At 45.1% G+C, this 26,235-nt stretch overlaps 1 protein-coding gene across 1 annotated transcript; it reads right to left on the reverse strand.

Annotated features, from left to right (window-relative positions):
- Positions 1-936: 936 nt before the first annotated feature.
- LOC120229054 (gastric inhibitory polypeptide) lies at positions 937-5,037 on the reverse strand. Its single transcript, XM_039227798.1, has 5 exons — positions 4,952-5,037; positions 3,242-3,388; positions 2,573-2,662; positions 1,761-1,862; positions 937-946 (listed from the first exon to the last, which is right to left on the reverse strand). The coding sequence occupies exons 1-5, from the start codon at positions 5,035-5,037 to the stop codon at positions 937-939; spliced, it is 435 nt and encodes a 144-aa protein (XP_039083729.1).
- Positions 5,038-26,235: the final 21,198 nt, after the last annotated feature.

Genomic DNA, 26,235 nt, shown 5'->3' on the forward strand with positions numbered 1-26,235 from the left:
ACACTGGAAGATAAAGGTCCTGATTTTTGGACAGACGGATTGGGCCCCTTTCCCTTCACTCCTACCACCATCAGGCTAGGGCAAGCCTTGAGTCCTGCAAGAGCCTCTTCAATGGTCTTTCTTTTCTGCTTTCATCTTAGTTCATCTCAGTATATAACCCTCACTCATGACTGTTTGGGAAGGCAAACAGATCTTCAAACGTGCCCCTGCTCAGAATCCTTCGGGACTTTGCCCCTGTTCTGAGGATAAACTCCAAAAGCTTCAATATGACCTTTAAGACCCTGCCTCTGCCTACCCGTCCGGAATCTGTTTGCGCTCACCTCCCCATTGCCTGTTGTGCTTTGTGATAACGCTGGGGTAATATTTAGTAAGGCTCCCCTCACCCCTTGGCTATTTGACCCTTGCAAGTTCACTCAACTTGGATGTCACTTTCTCAAAGAGGCCCTTCTGACTCCCCACGCTACCTAAAGGGGGCCGCTCCATTCTTTCTCATAGCATCCTAGTCTTTCTTTACACAGCTCAGGATGTTACCGGATCATTAATGTGTGTGCAGTGGTTTAAGATTAAGGTCTGTCTCCATCACGGGAAGGCAGATTCCTCAGGGGCAAGGACTGCGCCCATTTCCTTGAGTGCTGTATTCCCGGTGGTTAGCTCAGCCCCTGGCAATATTAACTCTCCAATAAGCGTTCGTAGAATCAAGAGGTGAATTATAGACGCCAGGGAGAGCCATGTCTCCTTTGCACTGGCTGGCATACACACACAGTAAACATCCTCTGGCAGTGCTCAGTAGACACTTGAATGAGTTTTGACAATGGGCGCAAGGATTTATTTCAGCTTAAACTTTATTGGTTTGGTTTCTCTCGGGTACCCGGGAGTGGAGGTGAGACCTGAGTAAGTGAAGGGCAGAGTCCGGGCCTGAGCTGGATTGGGTCTGAGTCACTGAAACCTGGGGAGAGTGGAAAGAGGAGGGGTAGTGCGGTTGGAGAGGGGGGGTCATTACCCACTTAGCGGGCAAAGCAAACCCATCCTGGTGTCCAGCCATGGTTCAGCTGCCACTACCTCCTAATTATCTTCTAAATTATAAGTCATCAGAGCAATTCCAAAAGGCGCCCACTTTCCTGTGGAGAATTTCTCATTCTCTTCTCCATTGTTCTGGTCACACACACCCTTTCCCTTTGCGCCCTCTACAGGAAGCCATCCGGGATTTGTTCCCTGGCTTGCCAGTATGGAAATGTGTCTTGGCTTCCAGGCCTCAGTGTTTGCATCTTGAATGAGTATCCTTCAGGTAGGTGGATCTGTTGTTCCTGGTGTTAGTCAGCCCTTGCTTCCAGGGACATGATAGATGAAAGGACTTCCTAGCTGGTGAGGTCCATTCAAGGACCTAGAGAGGGGTGGCATGCCTCCAACTCCACAAGACTACAGAGGGAAAGCTGGGAAGGATGGGGTGGGCAGGCAGCCTCTCACCCGGACCAAGTGGCAACGAAAGGTCAAGAAGTAATCCTAGCTGCTCACATTACTGAACTCTCTTTCCTTGGATTATCTTATTTAAAGATAATTAATCTTATTAATTATCTTACGACAGATCCCATGAAGTAGTCTGAATAAGCCTTGATGTTCATGAACACACGGAGGTCCAGAGACCCTTATGAATGGGCTAGCGTGTGCTGGGGTGACGATCTGAACCCAGGTGTGGGGCCCCCAACCTCAAACCCTGTGCAAGATGCCCAAAGCCGCCAGCCCTCCCCCACCCCTCCCCCCACCTGAGCCTGCAGATTTCCATCTGATCCACCATCCATGCCAGCAGCTCTCGAATCAGTAAATCCTTTAGCAGATCTTCTTCATTGGGGTTCTTGGGCAGGGAGCTGCAGAGAAGAAAGCCTCCAGCAGGCCTGGCCTTCTTTTTTTTTTTTTTTTTTTTAGCCTGGACCCCACCCGGGAGTGAGTAAATACAGGGCCTGGGACTCCAAGGGACAGCGGGGGTTGGAGCCAGGAGTCAACACAGCTGCTCTCGGGTCATCTCAGCTTTCAAAGCTCCACCCTAGTCTGCAGGCCAGGGGAACGGGGGTCTTCAATACAGACGTCCCCCCACCACCACCTCTGCAAGTATCCCAGAATGCCTCCCCCAAACTGGAGAGGTGACTTAGGGAGCATCCACTCTTTAGAATGATCAAAGATTCCTCGGCTTCCTCAGATAGGGAGAAACTGATGTCAAGGGACGGGCTTTGGAAGGGCCCCTGTTCCTCAAACAGCCTTCCTGAAGTGTGTCGGGGACAAGAAGTGGGGAAGCCATTCCTGAGGTCTCTCTCGCTGCCCCTCTCCTTGACTCTCTGACTCTGCACACGGAGTCATCCATCTTCGGGACTCTGGCCCCCAAACCCCACCTTGGACCCCAGCCCCTATTTCTCCCAGGCTTCTCCCTTAAGCTGGGGCTGGCCTCCAGGAACTCAGAGAAGACCCCTCTTTGAACTGGGAGTGGGAGGGGACGCTTATCTGGGGCCTTGCCCTGATCCAGGGTCTGGGAGAGAGAACAATGCAGCCCTGCCCCCACTCCTTCCCCTGTGGGCTGACTCACCCCTGCTGCTCCCTCGCCTCCTCCTTCCTGTTAGATTGATGGGCCAGCTCTAGGGCCCCGGCCTCCCTCTGGGTGATGTTGTGTTTCCAGCTGGGAAGGTAAAGATTAGGGAGTGGGTGGGGCTGGGCAGACTCCAGATGTCCTCCAGTCCAAAGGCTCCAACCTTTGGGGACCTTAACCCAAGTTGCAGATGGAGGGCACTTCCTTCTCTGTTCAACCGCCCCACGGCTTGTCTTCGGCTGCCAGAGAACAGCTTACCAGCGTCTACCATGCTGGCCAAACAGCGAGGGCGAGGGGAAGGGACTTGGCCAAGGGAAGGAAGAAGGACAGGGGCAGTTTATCCTATTTCCAAAGTCCGAAGGGACCACCACCAAATCATCATCGTCAGCAGCTCAGCGATCTCTATCTTAGTCCCCAGCCCAGTGGGGATCCTCTGTGAGCCTCCCCCCATCTTCCCTGACCCCTCTCCTTAGAAGATTGGAAAATTGCCTTAGTCCCACGCCAAGCCCGCGTCAGGGCCACCATGTCATCCAGCTCCCCATCGGTGCCTAAGTGAAAGGCGCTGCCTGGAGTGGAAGCACAGGCCCGTGTGGCCCACGTGGCGTCCGGTCTAAACGAAGGAAGGCGCAGCCCGCCTGGGGCCAGGACAGGGCTTGCGCACCGACTTACTCATTCTTCTTCCCCTTCTGGGCCAGGAGCCAGTTCACGAAGTCTTGCTGGCGGATCTTGTCCATAGCGATGCTGTAGTCACTGATGAAAGTCCCCTCGGCGTACCTGGGGCCTCGAGGTCGGGAGCCAGTGACCTTCGTGTGGAATCTAAGGGGCAGGGAGGGGAGACGGAGAGAAAGCAGGACACCGTGGAAAGGGGTGGGGGACGAGGGGAATCACAATGCGGGAGCAAATGATTGTCACCGACAGGGGAAGCCGATGATTGAAAACAACCCTCCCTCCTTGCTTGGGAGTCACTTTTCATGGAAACACCCTCTCGTCTATGCATCAAGCCCCTGGAACTTTGTCCTCAGCCCCAGGACCCACTTCCTACATCCTTGGCGTGTGTGGCTCTGGCTTCTGGACAAAGAGGGATCAGGGGTCGCCCTGATTTCAGTTCCCTCCTTTACTCCTCTTGCCTGGCCCAACCCCTTTCAAGTCTTTGTTCTTAATCAATACCAACAATAGTGAGCTCTCACATAACAGCGTTTACTCTTTTCCAGGCCCTCTGTAAGCCCTTTACTACGTAAACTCATTAGATCCTTATAACACCCCTACAAGGTAGACACTATATTTTTTTAAGTTTATTTATTTTGAGAGAGAGCGTGCGCACATAAGCAGGGGAGGGGCAGAGAGAGGAAGAGAGAGAGAATCCTAAGCAGGCTCCAAGTGCAGAGTCCGATGTGGGACTTGAACCCACAAACCGTGAGATCATGATCTGAACCGAAGTCAGACGTTCAACCCCCTGAGCCACCCAGGCACCCCCGGTAGACACTATTTCTGTCCCTTTTTGCCTTTTTGCGAATGAGGAAACCAAGGTGCAGAGAGATTGCTCCGGTGGTAGATCTAGGATTTACCCTCAGGCAGTCTGGGCCCAAGTTCGAAGCTACTATGTGGTGTCCCCTGTCCTCCTACGCCTCTGACAGCTGTGCCTCGCGCTCACGTGTCTCTATTCATGCTGCAGATGGCTAGTCCTTGCCTCGGACAAGGCCCAGCTCTGTGCTCAGCCAAGTCCCTCCCGGCCCTCCAGAGCACCATGTGCTTTTTTTAAAATTTATTTAAAAAAAATTTTTTTAATGTTTCTTATTTATTTTTGAGGGAGAAATAGAGACAGCGTGAGCAGGGAAGGGTCAGAGAGAGAGGGAGACACAGAATCTGAAGCAGGCTCCAGCCTCAGAGCTAGCTGTCAGCACAGAGCCCGATGCGGGGCTCGAACCCACAAACTGTGAGATCATGACCTAAGCCGAAGTCAGACGCTTAACTGACTGAGCCACCCAGGCGCCCCCAGAGCACCATGTGCTTAAAACACTCTGCTTTTCTTCCCGATGCTCAGGACCGTTTGCAACGTGCCTAGGTGGTTCTTGCTTTCCCCTTGGGCCTGTATGTTCCATGAGGCATTTGTGGGCCACTCCGTACACATATGTCCTGTGGCCGGCACCCAGGGGGGCCTTCTATACAGTTTGATCAAACGCACACAGAAATAAACGTCTAAGGCTTTCATTAGGAAGGGAGATGCTATCATCAACTTCAGAAGCTTAACCACCGAGAAAGTCCTTCCAGAGGATCCGATCACAGTCTCTCTTGTGGCAACGGGGGCTCTCATCTGGCCCTCCCCGCCGACAGCCAGAACCCGGGGGTCAACCTCTCCAGCCTCCTCCCCTGCGCCCCTACCTGGAGTGAACCTCCCCTTTCTCTGCTAACGCCGCGGCCAGGAGCAGGGACCCCAGCAGCAGATTGAAGATCTTCAAGGCTACCATCGTCCAAGGGTTATTTCCTGAGCAAAGAGAGAAAAGAAAGGGACCGGGATGAGGGAAGCGCCGTGCTCAGGGACAGCCAGCGTGGCCGGCCAGGTACTGCTGATGCCCGCGAGCCTGCGTGTGGGTTCTGAAAGCTGGCGACCCTGAGCTCCGGGGGATCCGGGCTTTTCTGAGAGGCTGGGGCAACACCTTGGAGAGCGTCAGGGGGCGCTGGGCCTTGGAGTTAGTAACTAGAAGGGTCGTGGAGGCTGGCCAAGAGGAGGACCTGCTTTTTGTTGTCCCGTCTGAGCAGAGTCCGAGTCGGGGCAGGGCAGCGGGGAAAGGAGCAGGCAGAAGAAAGCAGCAAAGCATCGTGGCATGTGGCTTGGCGAGTCTCCCCTGAGAGCCTCCAATGTTCAGCAGCTTCCCTTCCAGCTCTCGGATTGGCGGTCGCCTAACCCATCGCGGAGCCTCTTGCCCCAAGTGAAAGTCACAGGTAGGACCACCCCATCCTCTCTTCTCCAGCGTCACCGTTACTACTCAAGGAAGCCCTTCCCGGGGTCCCCCTGCAGGAAGATGACGGCTGGCAGCCCAGGCATCCCTGGGTATAGCTTTGGTCTTCGGGGCCCAGAAGGAAAGTTCATTACTGCTCTTCAACCTGGGTGTTATAGGAATCCTCAGAGCCGCCTTCTTATTTCTCGTGCAGGGGAAAAGAAGGCGCGGTGCAGGGGTGAGGGTGCTGAGCATTGCTGGGCACCAAGACCCCCTGCCCCTCCGGTATCCCGTCCATCCCCTGTCCCCGCTGCTGTCTTACCTGGCTTCCTTTCCAGCTCTTCCTTAGGAGGACGGGGCAGGGATTTCTTCCTCCGACCTTCTGGTCCTGGGAAGCCTCTCTCAAGAAAGTCTGCTGTAGCTCCTTTATATCCGGGCATCGCAGACCTGCTGATTCGCCTAAAAGCATCTTATCTCAAGAAATTAATTCCGCAGCTCGGGCCACATTAGGTCCATTTCACGCGTAATAAAGTTGCCCTTTCCACCTGAACTGTGCTAATTGATGATTAACATTTTGGGTATTTCCAGCTGCCCAGGAGGCGGGCTACCCTTAAGTGTCCCCTGTCTTCTCCCCCCTCCTCCCTTCTGGGCACACTTCCTTTACAGGTGCTCTCCATTAGAAAGGAGGCCCTGGGCAATGGCAGACTTGGGTAGGGTGGCACCGGCTGGGGTAGAATCACTGCCATGGGCAGCAAGCCGCCCTGGGTCAGAGAGAGTGGGGCACAGTCATTTGAACCTCAGCCCTGGACAGCGGCCCACCGCTTTGACAGTGAGGAAATGTCCCCATTGCGAAATCTAGGGGGACACCCCAGCTGGCTGGGGACAGGGCTGGAGAGTGAGGCGGTTGAGGGAACACGAAGGAAGGTAGGCAGCTACAAGTCTATGTGCAAAGATTTATTGGGGCGCCTGGGTGGTTCAGTTGGGTAAGCATCCAACTCTTGATTTCGACTCAGGTCATGATTTCACCGTTCGTGAGTTCGAGGCCCTCATTGGGCTCTACACTGACAACACGGAGCCCGCTTGGGATTCTCTCTCTCTCTCTGTCTCTCTCTGCCCCTCTTCCAGTTGTGCACCCTCTTTCTCTCTCAAAATAAATAAACATTAAAAAAAAAAAGATTCTCTCTCTCTTTCTCTTCCCACCCTGCCCCTCTCCCTGCTCACATGCTCTCTCTCTAAAATATAAAATAAATCCTTAAAGGAAAATTATGAGACCCAAGCCTCTCTCCTCAAATGCCCTACAAGAGAATGCCCTATACAAGAGAAGTCTGTGGTTCTGTCTCTGCCATCAGAGTAGGGGCCCCGAGGGTCTGCTGTGCCTGTCAGACTGGAGGGCTCACCAGGGCAGGGGCTCAGTCTCCCTGATCACACTGGGGGCTCTCTGAGATCAGAGGCTAGCCGTTCCCCATCCTAGTGGAAGCTTCCTGAGGCTAAAGGCCATCCTCCAGGTGGTGCCTCTGACTTCCTCCAAGCACTTAGCACAGGGCTCTGCCCTCAGGGCTCAGGCTCGAAGTGACAGGGCAGACACTGCATTTTGGCCAGACCCCCAAGTCTTTCCTTGCTAGACTCTTCCTTCTCCGCTCCCCGTGGTACTTTGGACCCTAAACAAGTGAGCTCGTGCTCTGCCTCCCAGCTCCAGGGGCGGCTAATAAAGGCCACTTTCCTTTCCAGGTAAACTGTGCATCCAGGAAGCTACTCCAGCTTGTTAAATGCTTGTGTGGGACGGGAGGTAACTGGTCTAGGGGAGCAATTCAGCTCTGCTTCCTAGAAACCGCGCCCACCCACCACCTATGTTTCACTGTCTAGAAAGACTTCTCTCCGGGCAAGCGCTGCAAATTCCATCTCCCGGCTATCATTGGGTGGCGATTAGACATCAATTCAGATTTGGCCTCCAAAGGGGATGCGGGGGTGCTTGTGATCCCATTTCCTGTTGGGCAGCAGTTAATGGGCTCAGAAGGGTTTGCATCAAAACCCGGGCACCCCTACCTGGAGTCACAAGGTATCCAAGAAGGGTGGACATCATTCCCTAGGTCTCATGCCAGACAAGAGTCAAGGAAGGTTCTGGGATGGGTCCTGGCAGCCCTGAGTCCCTGCCTGGAGTTCTGGGGATTTGTTTTGGGGGCCAGGCTGCTTTGAGTTGTGCCTCAAATCCTTACCTCTCTGTGTCTTCTAGAGAGGACCTCAATGCTGTCCTCCAACCTGTGTCCCTTTGATCTCTGCCTTTTATGCAGTGGGACAGACTAGGGAGAATGTGGCCTGGGCCCTGAGGGAGGAAGGAATGTGGGGAAGGCTGGAGGAGATCAGAGAAGATGCCAGATGCCCTGGGGAGCCCACAGCCCCCAACCCAGGGCATACTGGGAGGCTCAGGGAATGGAAGAGATGGCCTTCCGAGGGCCAGCTGGACTTGATCGAAATAGTTCAGTGATTCCTCTGTGACCCCACCAGCCCCTCCAGGCACGATGAGAGGTGCCTGAGGGTGGAGAATCCCCACAGGGTGTAGGGGTGGGGGCAGGGAGGGGGGCCCTGGAGGTGGCAGACCCTGACTGGGGACAATTTCCAGGATGTGAGGGGTCAGAGAGGTCACAGGGGATGGGAAGGCTGGAGGAAGCCTGGATACAAAGGCCAATGGCCCAGGCAGGTAAAGGAGGTGTGTGGGGGGGTGGTATGTAAGGACTCACAGAAGCCAGAGAGTCAGCGCAGGAAGGCAAGATGGCAGTGTTATTGCAGAGAACCCAGGGGTCCCTGCTTCCCAGAGCCTCCTGATTCTGGATCGAGGCTCCACGATGAGAACCGGAGCAGCAGAGAGCCTTTGGGGTTTGCTGGCTTTTCTAGCAAGAACTAGAAGGTGGTGACTCACCTCCCACAATCTGCATCCCACCCCCCCGCCCCCCCACCCCAGCCCAAGGGCCAAGGCGGACATTCCAGGCCAGCACCACAGCCAGGCCAGGGTGACTCAGAGGGCTGGCTGCAGCCTCCCTTGCTAAGGACTCGGCCTCAGAGGTCCACTTGGGCCTCAAGCTCATCAGCTGACTCAGAAAGCAGATACCTCTCTCTGATCTCTCTTATACCAGGTGGCAGATTTATACTTCCTCTCCTGAAGAGGAGACAGAGAGATAGGCTTTGCTGAGTCATCTGGTCTGTGCTGGTTCCTAGAAGGATCGTCCCCCAGCCCTCCTCCCCAGTCACATCTAGAGCACGGTCGTGGGTCCAAACATTTCTGTGCACACCAGCCCTGGTAACACTAAGGTCAAGAGAGGTACTTTTCAGAGGAATCTTCAAGAAAGAATATACTTGGTCATTGAGATCATCATACCCTTGCATGGCGACAGATGGCTAACTCCATTTATGGCGGTGAGCGTTTTTATAACGCTTTTTCTAATGTATTATTTATAATACATTAATAATCGTAATGCATTATAATTGTCCAGTCACTATGCTATATACCCCAAACTAATATCTGAACTGTGCTTCGATGAAAATAAATAAATAAAGGGGCTCCCGGGTGGCTCATTTGGTTAGGCATCTGACTCTTGATTTTGGCTCAGGTCAGGTTCTCGTGGTTTGTGAGTTCGAGCCCTGGGTCGGGCTCTGCACTGACATCACGGAGCTTACTTGGGATTCTCTTGTCTCCCTCTCTCTCTCTGCCTCTCCCCTGCTCATGCTCTCTCTCGAAATAAATAAATAAACTTTAAATCAATCAATCAATTAAAACTGTCCATTAAAAACAGGGAATATACTATCTACAACCTCCCTTGGGCAGCTGCTTTAAGGGGTCTGTTTGGAAGTCCCTCTGGGTTCTAACCTCAATCCCTCTTGCTGTTTTCAAAGGCTTTATTTTGTCTGCCTTTGTTTGTCAAGAAAAGAGCTCAGCCCTAATCACTTGGGAAGAGAACTTCAGGGAAGAGTTAGAATGGTGGGGGGAGGGGAGAGGCTGGCAGGCACAAGGCTCTCATTTCCCGAGAGGGAAGGAACTGGTGGTGCTTTTAGGCTGAAAAGCCAAAGGGGCTGGGCCTCCCAGGGAAAGCTGCATTCCTGACCCTTTCTCTGCCCCAGGTGGGAGCACATTCCGGGGGGAGGGAGGTGAGGGGTGAGAAGAGAGGGCTTCCCTTCATTTCCCCTGCAGGGGGACGACTTCCAGGGTCCCCAGCGAGGGCCCCTCCCCACCACCGCCACACACCCATTCCCAGGATAGGTTCAGGGAGAGCCCTCTAAAGCCTTAGCAACTAGCCAACCACACCCTTCTTTAGGTAGATTAGGGAGTAGCCTGTGGGGCGGAGAGGGGGCGTTCCAGCCGCCCCTCCCCAGTTGAGGTTTGGCTTTGGGCAAAGCCCTTATCCACTCTGAGCTTTAGTTTGCCCACCTCTGGATTGGAGATAAGACAACAGAATCCAGGAGCGCCTGGTTGGCTCAGCCCTGTTGCTCTTAGGGTGGTGAGTTCAAGCCCCACTTCGGGCATAGAGCCTACAAAAAGCAAACAAACGGCCCCCGCCCCCCAAACAAAAACAGAAGTGGTCCTCCCTACCCCGTAGGCAAGTGTGGCATTAATGTCTTGTTCAAGAGAAGGCATCTGCTGTTGTTAGCAGGTGATATTCTCTGGAATGACCTCCGCCTCACTCTAATGCTGAGAATTCAGTAAGACAAAAATAACACATCCAGGCTGATTCAGTCCCTCATTGGGCACAAGGAAGGTTTGTGACATCCCCTGTTAGGGGTGAGGGCTGTGGAGACAGACTCGCCTAGGCTACCAGACGGGTGATTTAGAGCAACTAAATCAAAGGTGCTTGGAATCAACTTTCTGTGAAATGGGGAAGGTCCTGATTCCTGCCTCAAAGAATTGATTTGGGAAACACTTACACTGAGCAGATACATTGTGTTACATTGTATTTTGACACATTCCTGATCTTTTTCCGGGGAACAAATTACTCCAAACTTTAGCAGTTTATTTTTTGTTTTTATTTTATTTTTCAAATCTTTTTCTGAGGGAGAGACAGAGACCTAGTGCGAGCGGGGGAGAAGAAGAGAGAGAGGGAGACACAGAATCTGAAGCAGGCTGTAGGCTGTGAGCTGTCAGCACAGAGCCCAACATGGGGCTTAACCCACGAACCGTGAGACCCATGACCTGAGCCGAAGTCCGATGCTTAACCCACTGAGCCACCGAAGCGCCCCTATTTTTTATTTTTAAATAAATGCATATTTATTTTTGAGAGAGTACAAGCAGGGAAGGGCAGGGGGCGGGGGTGGGGAGGACAGAGGATCCTATGCGGGCTCCTTGCTGACAGCACAGAGAGCCAAACGCAGGACTCAAACCCACGAACCATGAGATCATGACCTGAGCCAAAGTCGGACGCTTAAACGACAAAGTCACCTAGGCGTCCCTGAAGATTTTATTTTTAAGCAATCTCTACACCCAACGTGGGGCTCAACCTCAACAACCCTGAGATCAAGAGTCACACGCTCCACCGACTGAGCTGGCCAGGCGCCCCCAAATTTTAGCAGTTCAAAAGAATGGACTGTTGATCTCCCATAGTTCCTGGGGATCAGGAATCTGGTGGTGGCTCAGTTGGGTGGCTCTAGCTGAGGGTTTTTCATAAACTTGAAGTCAGCTGCCAGCGAGGGTTTTTTTTAAATATATTTATTTATTTTTGAGACAGAGAAAGGCAGAGCATGAGTGGGGGAGGGGCAGAGAGAGAGAGGGAAACACAGAATCCAAAGCAGGCTCCAGGCTCTGAGCTGTCAGCACAGAGCCCAACGCAGGCTCGAACTCACGAACTGCAAGATCATGACCTGAGCTGAAGTCAGACTCTTAACCGACTGAGCCACCCAGGAGCTCCTGAGTTGTTGACACCCCAGAACACTGGGGCTGCAGATCACCTTCCAGCACCTTCCAGGCTTGTTCCAGTGACTGTAGACAGAAGGCTTCCATTCCTCACTGTGTGGACCCCTCTGCGCTTCTTCCGTCAGAGCAAAGTCACACACTTGAAATGAAAGCCTAAGTGAAATTCAGAAATGACGTGCCATCCCATCAGCTTTATGCTACTGGTCCCATCGACCAACCCCGGTACAATGTGGGAGGCACTGCCCAAGGCTGTATACGAGGAGACAGAGCATTGGAGCCCACCTTAGAGGTTGGCTACCACATACATAATTGTAGAAAATGTTGACCCTCATTGTTATTATTACAGAAGATACCAGATTCATGAAGCTTTTCTTTTTCAAAGCTATAAACTCTGGCCACTTAATATCTACTTCTATTTATCTCAGTCCCCTTCTCTCTGCAGGAGTGAGAACGGAGATGATGTATCCTGAAGACAGATGAAGCAAGTAGTTTCACTGATATTCCACAAAGACCAGCAGAGTGCAGATATCAAAATGAGTTGTATTCTGAAACTATACTTGCTTTTTAGGCAGAAAATACTGTGTGGGACATACTTACACCAAAAAGATGTGTTTCTTTTTCTGTTTTTTTTGTTGTTTTTATTTTTTCAAGTGTTTATTTATTATTTATTTTTAAAAGAGAGCAAGCAGGGGAAGGGCAGAGACAGAGGGTGAGAGAATCCCAAGCAGGCTCCAGGCTCTGAGCCATTAGCACAGAGCCTGATTCGGGGCTTGAATCCATGAACCATGAGATCATGACCCGAGCAAAAACCAAGAGTCAGACGCTTAATCAAGCCACCCATGTGTCTCACCAAAAATAAGTTTTTAATTATTTTAAAAATTTTTTAATGTTTTATTTATTTCAGAGAGAGAGAGAGAGCATGAGCAGGGGAGGGTCAGAGAGAGAGGGAGACACAGAATCCGAAGTAGGCTCCAGGCTCTGAGCTAGTTGTCAGCACAGAGCCCAACACGGGGCTCAAACCCATGAACCATGAGATCATGACCCGAGCTGAAATCGGATGCTTAACCAACTGAACCACCCAGGTGCCCTCCAAAATAAGTTTTTAAACTGTTGTTTATCTGAAATTCAAATTTGGAGTCCTTTAGTGGCTCTTAGGGTTGAGCCTCCGACTCTTGATTTCAGAGTCATGATCCCAGGGTCATGGGATTGAGGCCGATGTTGGGCTCCACACTGAGCACGAAGACTGCCCAAGATTCTGACTCTCCCTTTGGCTCTCTCCCCTACTTGCACTCCCTCTCTCTCTTTCTCAAACATATTTTCAACAAAACTTAACTGCACATCCTGCACTATTATTTGCCAAATCTGGCACTCTGGCCCCAAAAGCTTTTTAAAATCCCAGTACCTTGGGGTGTCTAGCTGGCTGAATTTGACTCTTGATCTAAGGTTGTGAGTTCGAGCCCCATGTTGGGTGTGGTGCCTACTTAAAAAAAAAAAAAAAAATCCCAGTGCCTCGGTGCCATTTCCAGAGACTTTGATGTAATTACCCTGGAGGGTTTTTTTTGTTTTGTTTTGTTTTTTAAAGCTTCTATTTTGAAATAATTTAAAGACAGGGCACCCGGTGGTGGCTCAGTTAGTTGAGCGTTCCACTCTTGGTTTTGGCTCAGGTCATGGTCCCACAGTCGGGGGACTGAGCCCCAGTCCAGCTCTGTGCTGATCATGGAGCCTGGTTGGGATTCTCAATACCTTCCCCTGCTCACACATTCTCTCTCTCTCAAATTAAAAAGAAAACGAAAGAAAGAAAAAAGGAAAGAAAAGAAAAATAATTTAAAACTTACAGGGAAGTTGCAAAAATAATACAAAGAAATCCAATAATCCCACAGATTTATCAACTTTTAGCATTTTGCCACTTTTGGTGTATCATTCCATTATTTATCTTCTAAACATATGAAAGTAGATTATACGTGTTATGCTCCTTTACCGCTTAATATCTCCATGTATATTTCCTAAGAACAAAGATACTTGCACACATAACCACAACAAGCAAGTCATGAAATTCAACAAGCTTAACATTGATTTAAAGCATATAGTCTGCATAACAGTTTTTTCAGTTGTCCCAATAGTGTCTTTTGGGGTATTTCCCCTTTGTTGTCAGATTCACCCCAGGATCACGTATTGCATTTAATCGTCACGTCTCTTTATTTTCCTTCAAGCAATTTCTCAGCCTTTGTCTTTCATGGTACTGACATTTTGAGAGTACAAATCAGTTGTGTTATTGAATGTTTCTTTGTTTTTCTTTAAACTTTTTTAAAGATTATTTATTTTTGAGAGAGACAGACAGACAGAGCATAAGTGGGGGAGGAGCAGAGAGAGAAGGAGACACAGAATCTGAAGCAGGCTCCAGGCTCTGAGCTGTCAGCACAGAGCCCGATGTGGGGCTCAAACTCACGAAGCTTGAGATCATAACCTAAATTGAAGTTGGATGCTTAACCGACTGAGCCACCCAGGTGCCCCTCGTTACTATTTTTCTCTTTATAACTAGTAAGGAATCTACAGGGAGACACTTTAAGACAATGTAAATACCTTCTTCCTCTTTAGACTTGCCCCACCCTCAGATTTATTTAACAACCATTGATGATTCTTGCTTGAACCCATTTTCACTGTGATGATGGAAAATGGTCATTTTCCAATTTGCCATAGCACTATCCAGATATAACTGACTCATAATTAACTGCACATACTTAATTTAAAGTGCACAATGTGAGGGGTGCCTGGCTGGCTTAGTCAGTGCAGCATGTGATTCTTGATCTCAGGGTTGTGAGTTCAAGCCCCATGTTGGGTGTATAGATTACTTAAAAATCAAAAATCTTGGAGTGCCTGGGGGGCTCAGTCAGTAAACCATCTAACTCTTGATTTCAGCTCAGGTCACACTCTCCTGGTTTGTGAGATTGAGTCCCGAGTTGGGCTCCTAGATGTCAGCACAGAGCCTGCGTGGGATTCTCTCCCTCTCTCTCTGCCCCTCCCCTGCTCTCTCACTCATGCTTGCATACACACTCTCACTCTTTCTCTCTCAAAATAAACAAATAAACTCAAAAAATTTAAAAATCTAAAAAAAATAAAGCGCACAATTTGATGTTTTAAAATATATCTCCCATTAAATCATCACTACAGTTAAAGTAGTAAGTTAAAGTAGTAAACACTGAGGTACCTGGCTGGGTCAGCTGGAAGGGGATGCCACTTGATCTCCAGGTTGTGAGTTCGAGCCCCATGTTGGGTGTAGAGATTACTTTTATATATATATATATATAATATACATATATATAATATATATATATAAAGTAAAAAATATAAAGATTACATATATATATAAAGTCTGAACATATCTATCATCCCCCCAAATTTCCTTGAGCCCTCTCTCTTCTGCTCACCTCTCTTCCAACTGCTGAATGCACTTTCTGTCACTCTAGTTAGTTTGCATCTTCTAAAACTTTATTTTTTTTAAATTTTTTTAATGTTTATTTCTGAGAGAGAGAGACAGCGTGAGCAGGGGAGGGTCAGAGAGAGAGGGAGACACAGAATCTGAAGCAGGCTCCAGGCTGTGAGCTAGCTGTGAGCACAGAGCCCGATGCGGGGCTCGAACCCATGAACCGTGAGATCATGACCTGAGTCGAAGTCGGACGCTTAACCGACTGAGCCACCCAGGCGCCCCACATCTTCTAAAACTTTATGCAAACAGAATTATACATTATGTATTCTTTTTCATCTGGCTTCTTCCATGCAGCATACTTATTCTGAGGTTTAATTGTAGCGTGATCCGTAGTCTATTTGTTTTTATCGCCCAGTAATATTCTGCCATCACATGGATATATGACAGTTTGTGTATCCATTCACCTGTTGATGGACACTTAGTTTGTTTCCAGTTTTTGCCTGTTACAAATACAGGTGCTGTGAGTATTTGTGGACAAGTTGTTACAGAGATATATGCTTTCCTTTTTCTTCACAAATACCAAGGATTGGATTCTGTTGAATTTTTTAAGAACCTGCCCCTCCCCTGCTTGGGCTCTGTCCCTGTCTTTCAAAAATAAATAAACATTTAAAAAAAAAAGAAGAAGAAGAAGGCACCAAACTTTTCCTGAAGTGGTTGTAACATGTTACGTTCCCATCAGCTGTAAGAAAACTCTGGTTCCTCTGCAGTTTTGCCAAAACTGGATATGGTCAGACCTGTTCATTTTGGCCATTCTCGTAGGTACATGGTGGTATCTCCGTGATTTTAACTCACACTTCTCTGATGAATGATACTGTCTTTTCATGGGCTTATCTGCCACTTGTACATCTTCTTTGGTGAAATGTCTGTTCAATTTTTTCTCCCATTTCGGGGGAAGAGGGTTGCTTGTGTACTTGTTATTGAGTTTTGAGAATTCTTTATATATTTGGGGCACAAGTCCTTTATGGGATACATGATTTATAAATATTTCCTGCCAGTCTGTGGCTGATCTTTTCATTTCCTTAACAGTTACCTTTGAGAGCCAAGAAAAATTTTTTTCTTTCTTTTTGAGATTTTGATAAACTCTAATTTATCAATTTGGCATTTTATGAAGTTTGATTTTGGTGGCATACCTAAGATATGTTCGCCTAACTCAAGGTCACAAAGGCTTTCTCTTAGAAACCTTATAGCTTTTGGTTTTATAGCTGACCACATGGTTACATTTAAGCATATAATTGAGTTAATTTTTGTATATAGGATGGGATGTGGGAGGAAATTTTTTTTTGATATGAATATCCACTTATTCCTGCACTATTTGTTGAAAGGATTATCCTCTCTCTGTTGAGTTGTCTTTACACCTCTGTATAAAAGAAATTGTGATGAATGTGTGGGTTGCACTAGGATTTTTATTTATTTTATTTTTTAAGTTTTTAAATGTTTATTTATTTTTGAGAGAGAGACAGAGCATGAGTAGAGGAGGAGCAGAAAGAGAGGGAGACACAGAATCTGAAGTAGGCTCCAGGCTTTGAGCTGTCAGCGCAGGGCCCAATGCAGGGCTGGAACTCAAAAACTGTGAGATCATGAACCTGAGACAAAGGCAGATGTTTAACTGACTGAGCCATCCAGGCGCCCTTATTTTATTTTTTTTAAGTATAAAATTTTAGGCTTGTCAGTTAAGCGTCTCACTTTGGTGCTTTGGATTCTGCCTGCTTTGGATTCTGTGTCTCCCTCTCTCTCTGTTCCTCCCCTGCTCGTGTTCTGTCTCTCAAAAACCAATAAACACTTTTAAAATGTTTAAATAGGGGCATCTGGGTAGCTCAGTCGGTTAAGTGTCCGACTTCGGCTCAGGTCATGATCTCACGGTTTGTGAGTTCAAGCCCTACATCAGGCTCTGTGCTGACAGCTAGCTCAGAGCCTGGAGCCTGTTTCAGATTCTGTATCTCCTCTCTCTGACCCTCCCCTGCTCACGCTCTCTCTCTCTCTCTCTCTCAGAAATAAATAAAACATTAAAAATTTTTAAAAATAAAAAATGTTCAAATGTATTAAAAAATAAAAATCAAAAAGATGTTTAAATATTTCATTTTTAAGTAATCTCTCCACCTAATGTGCAGCTCAAATTTACATCCCCAAGATCAAGGGTTGCATGCTCCATAGACTGAGCCAATCAGATGCCCTCTGCACTAGGATTTTTATTTTTTTATTTTATTTTTTTAAATGTTTTATTTATTTCTAGGAGAGAGAGAGAGAGACAGCGTGAGCAGGGGAGGGTCAGAGAGAGAGGGAGTCACAGACTCTGAAACAGGCTCCAGGCTCTGAGCTGGCAGTCAGCACAGAGCCCGACGCGGGGCTCGAACCCACGAACCGCGAGATCATGACCTAAGCGAAAGTCGGACGCTTAACCGACTAAGTCACCCAGGCGCCCCTGCACTAGGATTTTTAAACACTGCATTGGTGTAAGACCAAGAGCAAGGACTTGGGCTCCATGACACTGAGGCTGAACCCCATTTTTGCTGCCTCTCTGTGGCATTGTTGACCTATCAAGGCAAAAACCGGAAGCTACCCACCTCAGGTGTTGACCACATGTTGCAATGTCCACTCTCTATCCTTGTCTCTTCTGCTCTTCTCCCAGGCAAAGTACTGGAGCTAAAAGCTGGTTGTAAGGCTCCCCAGATCCAGGATCTAAGAAGGAAAGAAGGCAAGGCTGATGGACACAGTCGTCTCCATAAACTATTTTCAGTCCAGTAGGACGTGTAAATGAGACATTTGCTCCAGACAAGGCTGTAGGGACAAATTCCAGGTTCAAGTCCCTTTACTTTTGGTGGGAAGAGCATCACTTCTCCTCACTTGGGCAGAAGTGCTGCTTAGCCGCTCAGTAGGAGAACAATTTGTTATTAACTGATCAATGGAATTTTTTTTTGATCGGCAATGTTTTGCAAAAGCACTGGGCTCATGGAAAACTAATAAAGGAGATCTTAGTTGGTGAAAAATAATGGAACCCACTCACTTCGAGAAAGGAAACAACATGGATCCTGCCCTGAGGTTTCCAGCGTGTTAAAAGGAGCGATGTGTCTGCAAGATCTGGGCAGGTGTGAATCGGGGTACTCGCTGTTGTTTACCATGCTAGTCCTAAGTTTCAGCACATACCATCTCAGTTTATTAGGAATACATGTATAATTAATCAGACCTTTAGCTGAAGTCAAGCCACATCCGTGATTGATCAGGGTGAGTCGCAGTTAACCCTCAACCGTGGTCGCTAATGGAAGGAGAATTTCCAGGGGCGCCTGGGTGGCTTAGTTGGTTGAGCGTCCGACTTTCGCTTAGGTCGTGATCTCGCGGTTCGTGGGTTCGAGCCCCGTGTCGGGCTCTGTGCTGACTGCCAGCTCGGAGCCTGGAGCCTGTTTCAGAGTCTGTGTCTCCCTGTCTCTCTGACCCTCCCCTGCTCACGCTGTCTCTCTCTCTTCCTCTCCTAGAAATAAATTTAAAAAAAACATTAAAAAAAAAAAAAGGAAGGAGAATTCCTGGATGAACCCCAACTATTCCCTGTTTGGTTTGCAAAGGTATTTTGGGGTGATTCATTTGAATATCCATTTGACTTTTTGTAAGTGTGTTATAAAAACATAGTAGTCTAGAAATCTTTAAAAATATAGCAGAATCAAGACAGTGAGGGAGAAACAGGGAGAGAGAAATTCACCAATCTCGAAACCAGAGAGTTACTTACTATTCACACTGTTTTCCAGATTTTTTATTATTTCAATTGATTTTTCTTATGAACTATTTATACTTAACCAAGATAAACTGTACACGTACAGTTTAAAGAATAATAAAACACACACTTGTCCAGCCACTCCTCAGACTGAGAGCTAGAACACCCATTCTCAATGTCTTCTAAGTGCCTGTCAGCTCCTTGACAGTCGTCCCTGGGTGCTGCTTGCCAGAATTAACCACATTCAGGAATTTTGTTTTTCTTTCTTTCTTTCTTGCTTGCTTGCTTGCTTGCTTGCTTGTTTTCTTGCTTTCCTGCTTTCTTGCTTTCTCTCTTTTTTCTCTTTCTTTTTAATTTTTCTTTGCTTGCTTATTTGCTTTCTAGCTTTCTCTCTCTTTCCTTCCTTCCTCCTTTTCCCTTTTCTCGCTTTCTCACTTTCTCTCTGTCTCCCTTTCTTCTCTCTCTTTCTTTCTTTTCTTGTTTTCTTGCTTTCTCTCTTTTCTTATTTCTATTTTCCTTCCTTTCTTCCTTCCTTCCTTTCCTTTCTCTTTCTTTCTCTCTCTCTCCCTTCCTTCTTTCCTTCTTTCTTTCCTTCCTTCCTTCCTTCCTCCCTCACTTCCTCCCTTCTTTCCTTTCTTTTTTTGCAAAAAGCTTTATTGTTTCCATTTGGTCCAGGGCTCAGGAAAGGGCTCCAGGGTGGTTACAAAGCTGTCTGGCGGTTGCAGGTCTCTTTCTTTTCTTTAAAGTTTAACCTCTTCTGGATGCGTCCCTAAGTAACACATTGTTAGTTGTGCATATTTTTGAACTTCTATAAATGGATCCATAATGTGCACATTTGTCAGTCTCTGGGTTTTTGTTTTTGTTGCTTGGGCAGAATTGTGAAGTGTGCCCCGTTGCAGAATTTCCTTCACTAACGTTACTGGCCCCAAATTCCATTGTTTGACTATACTCAGTTTTGCTTATCCGTTCTCCTTAAGAAGGACATTTGTAGGATTTCTAGGTTTTGTTATTATAAACAAGGCTGCTATGAATTCTGGTACACATCTCTGGGTATCTACATGCAAGAGTTTCTGGAAGGTGATTTCTTGTCTTTTATGTAAGTGTTAACAGGGTTCCAATCATACAGACTATATGAGAACAGATGCTAAATTGTGTGATATGCATTTTTTATAAACTTTACCCAAGTTTTTCTAAACCCCTTTTGGACATAATTTTTAATGGCTACATAATATTTTTACCAACTGGCTATATTGAAAGTTATTTGAAGATCTCATTTGTAAGCATTTATAGTGCTAACGGTTTTTTTTCCCTTTGACAGTGATAAATAACATTTGTTCAGGTGTTGTTTTTTTTTTTAATATTCTGAAAAAGCTAAATTTTTTTGCCTTTAAAAATCATGGTAAAATATACATAGCATAAAATTTATAACTTTAGCCATTTTTTAAATGTTTATTTATTTAGTTAGAGAGAGGGAGGGAATGAATCCCAAGCAGGATCCAGGCTGAGCACAGAGTCGCATGCAGGGCTGAATCCCATGAACTGTGAGATCATGACCCCAGCCAAATCACGAGTCAGATGTGTAACCGACTGAGCCACCCAGGTGCCCCTAATTAGCCATTTTTAAGTGTAAAATTCAGTAGCATTAAGTACATTTATATTGTTAGGCAGCTATCACAGTATCCATCTCAAGAACTTTCTCTTCCTCTCAAGCTGAAACTCTGTACCCATTCAACATGAACTCCCCACCTCACCCACTCCCCCGAACCCTTGGTAACCACTATTTCACTTTCTGCCTCTAGGAATTTGACTCTTTTATGTATCTCTTAAAAGTGGAATAATATATTTGTTCTTTCTGCCTGGCGTATTTTACTTGGCATAATGTTTTCAAGGTTCAGCTATGTGGCAGCAGGGATGAGAATTTCTTTTCTTTTTTTTTTTTTTAATTTATTTCTGAGAGAGAGACAGAGAGATAGTGTGAGCAGAGGAGAGTCAGAGAAAGAGAGAGAGAGAGAGAGAGAGAATCTGAAGCAGGCTCCAGGCTCTAAGCTGTCAGCACAGAGCTGGACGTGGCTCGAACCGACGAACCATGAGATTATGACCTGAGCCGAAGTTGGACGCTTAACCGACTGAGCCACCCAGGCACTCCAGAATTTCATTTTTTAAAAAGGATGAATAAAATGTTCTATGTACTAGCTTTTTGGTAGAAAACTTACTCAAAAGTGCAACTTCTCAGGGTACCTGGGTGGCTCAGCTGGTTGAGCGTTTGACTTTTGGTTTTGGCTCAGGTCATGATCTCAGTTTGTGGGTTCAAGCCCTACATCAGGCTCTGCGCTGAGGGCATGGAGCCCATTTAGGATTCTCTCTCTCTCTCTCTCTCTCTCTGACCCCTCCCCAGTTCACATGCGAATGCACATTCTCTCTCTCAAAATAAATAAATAAACTTTAAAAAGTGCAACTTCTAAGTCAAACAATATGATTTTTTTAGAGGTTTTTGTTGCCTTGAAATTATTCTCACACACAGCCATATGGAATGTTTTATTTCACTATATTCTTTTTAGTAATGAGTATTATAAATTAAAAACAAAACAAAACAAAGCACTTTGCTATTTTCATGATCTGCTTAAATTTGATTTTAATTCAGCCTGGGATAAAAATTGGTTTGCCTTCCCCTGAGTCTTCATAGCTTTATGGACAGGTAGGTCTTCAATAAACAGGTATTACATGAAGCGGCTGTACCTGACATCCTGGGAATCACTGAGATGGAAGGCTGTGTGTGGGTGACACTTCTGCTTTTTTTTTTTTTTTTATTTCTAGGAGAGAGAGAGAGAGAGAGAGACAGCGTGAGCAGGGGAGGGTCAGAGAGAGAGCGAGTCACAGACTGAAACAGGCTCCAGGCTCTGAGCTGGCAGTCAGCACAGAGCCCGAAGAGGGGCAAGAACCCACAAACCGAGAGATCATGACCAAAGCGAAAGTCGGACGCTTAACCGACTAAGCCACCCAGGCACCCCATTTTTGCTTTGGATGACATACAAAGTAATAGATGGTTGATGGGGTGCTAGGTACATTCCCAGAAAGAAGACCGTAAGACACCTGTCAGTAGGAGGTGCATGTGAACCGTCTCTGGAGACCGTCATCTGGTTGGATGGCATCAAGGGAGATAAAGATGGTAAAAGGTGTACCAACTGACTCTGATGATCGACACCGACTGCCAAAGCTTTGAGTTGAGAAGAACCCCAAGGCTACCTAGCAGACAGGGAAGGGGGTGCTCATCTGTGGACATCTGGCACGGGATGGTCATGGGGACAAGACTAGGGAGTGAGGCTCCAAGAGAGGTACCCCTTGGTTGCCGTTCTTGATGTAGACCAATCAGCCTTTTGAATGGCTTCATTTACTTGTATTTAATCTGACGATTTGCAGAGTATTGTATTTACAGAAAGAAAAAGAAAAGAAAGAAGAAAGGAGAGAAAAGAAAAAAAGAAAGAAAAAGCACTTACAGACTGAACACAGCCTTTTATGATTTCACTGACCACGTCTTTCCAGGTAGCATCAAAAAACGATTCTTATTTAATATATATTTTTGGACACCTGTCAGCATCGTGTGGGACTCCTTGGGTCATATATAGGCTCTGCCCTCCGGAGTTGATACGTAAAATGCTAATAACAAAATCGGCTACAAGCAACGTAAGACACAGAAAACTGATACAAAGAAGCAAAAGTGTCTAGTGAATGTTCAGATAAAAAATGCAGGGAGAACCCGGAGCTCTGTGGTCTGAATGCTCGCCTCAAAAATGTAACAAAGTTTTCATTATTATTATTGTTTTTTTTTTTTTTTTGGTGTAGAAGATAATTCAAGCATCTCTATAGCCTTTCACTTCACCAGAAGTAACAGTTTGAATGGTAACAAGTTAGTGATGGAGGGACAGGAAGAAGGAAAAGGGAAAGAGCGAAGAAAGTATGGAACGTTGGGATAGATATATTGATCAAAGAGAAGGAAGAAATGGGTTGGGGGGCAGAGGAGCTGCAGGATAATAAAAAGGGGAAGAGAAGTAACAAAGAAAAAAGAAAAATTAAAAAGAGGGTAAAGGTAAAGGGGGAGGAGGAAAGGAATTGACAGTGTCGGGAGTAGGAGGAAAAATGGAGGAACAAAAAGGGGGGGGGAGAAAGGGGAGGGGCGGGGGGAGGGGTGGGGAGGAAGAGGAAGATAGGGAAGGATATCATGAACCTCCTTTCAAAGCAATTTAGAAATAACGCTAATATTTGTTTCCTGCACAATTTGCAAACACATTTTAGAAATGAAAAGATAATCATAAACTTTATTCAGTAATTTATCATATAAATGTTTAACCAAGTACTTTTCAGGTTATTTTTTTCAAGAATGGAAGTTAAGTTGCGTTAATAGTAACTCTTAAACATGTGAGAGTGTTTTCTGGAGAGGTGGGTGGACCCAAACTCTTTCTAGATTGTTAACCCATGAAAATCAGAAATCAGTTTTTGACTCATATCTCAGTTTAATCAAACAACCAAAATAACATTCTATTAGTCTGGGTCTCTTTTCTTTGTAAAACTGGTTTGTGTTACAAAGGCAGATGAAATGCTTTTAAGGAGTGTTTTGGTGACGAGATTTTAGTGAAACAGTATATGCATAAAATTTTAAAACATAAATATAAAAAAAATCATAGCAGCATCCCTTTTTCAGCACTCTGAAATATTTGAGAAAATATTTCTGAAAAAAAAAAATCCTAACGAGAAACAGCAATAAAAGCAATTAATCTTATCATCAAGAATAAAATTCTAAATAGGCAAGCAAAACTGATTTGCTTTCTAGATAGAAACCTTCTTTTCGCCTTAAAAAGCATAAATGTTATGTAGCTAAAATCGAATTAACTCCATGCAGTTTGATGTTGTAACTGATGCATTTTGAATTAAAATCATTTACATACTTAGAAGGCATGTGGATTTCAAGTACCAAGTTGTCTTGTTACTATTTCCACTTTAAATAATATTTACAATAATCCTTTGTTGCTTTTTACAATTTGTTTTATTTTGACAAATAACATTTCCTTATCTTTTTTTGAATTAGACAATCTTCCTCCAAATTAACCTGTGTTTTATTTTGCATTTGTGCAAACCAGGGACTAAACAAAATTCTTCATTATTTTTTAACCAAATGATTATAGAGTCAAAAAAATGCAAAAGGCAGTGTTAGTGTAGTGTGAGGAATGTTATTGACTACTTCTTGTACATGTGTCAATAGGGGCTAGTATGGTCTAGTTTAACTTACTCACAAACTGCATTTAGAAACATCCATTTCTAACAAGTTAATAAAATAAACGATTCCCTTCCTTATCTAAAGGCTCCTACATTGCAAACCTGGGGCAAAACAAAAAACTGAGCAGTTTTGTCACACAGGCTATGTGACCCATAGAAAAACAAATGATTGTTCTTAAAGTTCTCTTTTCTCTTAGAGTCTTTTCTATCTCTGGAATAAACACTTTTCTTTTTAAGGTCTTAAACATGCAACACTTCTCAATAATAATTTGAAGGGAATTTTCCTTTTCTTCCAATCCTGCTTACAATTCCCTTCCATTTTATGAGTTATCTTAAACACATAATTATCCTTATTTATTTGACAGGAGAAAATGCTTCATGTGCTTTTAAATGGGGACTAATTTACACTTTTTCAAAGTTTATAGGCATTTAAAAGAACCACACCAAGACTTCAAGTTGCAGGAAGAAACAAAATATCCCAAGGCAATAACAAGGAGAAAAACAAGCAAACAGCAGCAAAAGAAATAAAAACCAAGCAAAGAAAAACCAAATTCTTCCCAAAACTGTTTCGTCTAAGTAGCCATGTGTCCATAAATGTGATTTTTTCTTTTTCTGTATTTCATTAGAAACCATAGTTCTGTTTCAAAATTGATTAAGATACATTAGGAAAAAAACACAGAAAAGTTCTATTTTAATATATTTCCTTCCTAACTGCTTTCCAGTTTTTTTGTGTCCTCTCTTTTGTAAAATATGCTCAACTCAACTTTTAAAAAGAAAGTCATTGATAAATGTAAAATTAACAATATGGTATATATTGTGGGGATTTATTCAAGTGAGCTCATTTAAAAGAGGAAAAAGTTATATGCCCCCAAATATCTATTCAGCACTTCTCACAAAAGTAAAAAAAATTTGATGTAACTTATATACTTAAAAAAATAATGATTAATGATTAACTTACATCTAGTGAACTGAATGTTACATATTAGCAAAAAAAAATGATAGTTTTGAAAACTTTGAGGAAAACTTGGAGAAATACTTCTGGTAGGTAGAACAGCAAGTGAAAAATGAAGATATACAAATAAGATGAGAAAATCCAAAACTATTACCCATGGACAACAATTAGGAAGATACATTTAAAAATAAAATTAATATTATATGACGATGGAATTGTTAATTTTCTTTTAAAAAAAGGAAATCTATTTTTTTTAAAAAAAGTTTTTATTGTCTTCAGGTTTTTTTTCCTCTCTGAATTTGTATGTTCACACTGAAGGAAAATGGATCAGAATCCTGTCTTTTAAATGGAGTCAAGTTTCAGTGTTTCTGCACTCAGAGAATTGAATCTCACAAGTAGACCAAACACTTCTTCAGGAAAAGTGAAGAGGAAAGAGGTAGAGAAGAAGAAGAAGAAGAAGAACAACAACAACAAAAAAAAAAAATAAAGAAAGAAAGAAATTAAGAAAAAAAGAAAAACACCCCAAAATATGTGTAACAATAATAAATAAGTGGAATAATCAAAATAGTGTTATTAAAGAAATTAAATAATTTATCCTACAGTTATATATATATATATGTATGTATATTTCCCTGCAGCTATATTTTTAACTGTCACAAACTGAATTTAATTCCCCACTGAAGATTACTCTTTCCCCAAAAAGCTGTGTAGGAAAAAAATAAGAAAGACAAATACAATATTTATTAGTTGTCTTTAATAACAAAAGAAAGAAGGAAAGAAAAGGAGAATGATAAGTTATGGCATTCCAAGTTGGCGCATTCCTTTTCCTATCCTAGGAATATGAGTCTTCACAAGAAATAACCCTTCTCTCAGGTTAATTTTAGTGCTGGGCTCACTCAGGGGGGAGATGAAGCACCAATCAACATCATTCAGTTCCCCCAACCCCAGCCTAAAATAGCCAGATCATTGAGGCAAAACTGATTTGGGGGCTAAAAAGGTCTGCATCTCAACCCAGCTGTCTCTTCTCTCTTGAGTCCTTGCAGCCTCTGACTATACACAGAAGCCCTTGGTGGGGGCAGGGGGGAGGATTAGAATTCACCGAGACATCTGATTTTTAAAAAGAACTAATCAGTTTCAATTTAGCAACAGTTGGTAAATGTTCATTTTCACAAATGTGTATGCTCTCCTCTGCTGTCATTTTAAAACACGTAAAAGACATGAATTTCAACTCACATGTAGCTTTCTATTGTATTTTTTAAAAGGGGAAAAAATCTAAAAGTGAACCGAATTTGATGATTTCACAATTTTTGTTTTCCTTTGAATCTAGGGTGGGAAAAGGTGAGCTGCATTTTACAGGAGTTTAGAGGTCTGGATGGAAATTTTTGTGGGGTGTAACTTGCTTTTGTTTTAGGAATAAAGAGATAGAGTAG

This window comes from Hyaena hyaena, unplaced genomic scaffold (genome assembly GCF_003009895.1).
Source record: "Hyaena hyaena isolate Hyena2069 unplaced genomic scaffold, ASM300989v1 scaffold_29, whole genome shotgun sequence".
NCBI classification, from domain to species: domain Eukaryota; kingdom Metazoa; phylum Chordata; class Mammalia; order Carnivora; family Hyaenidae; genus Hyaena; species Hyaena hyaena.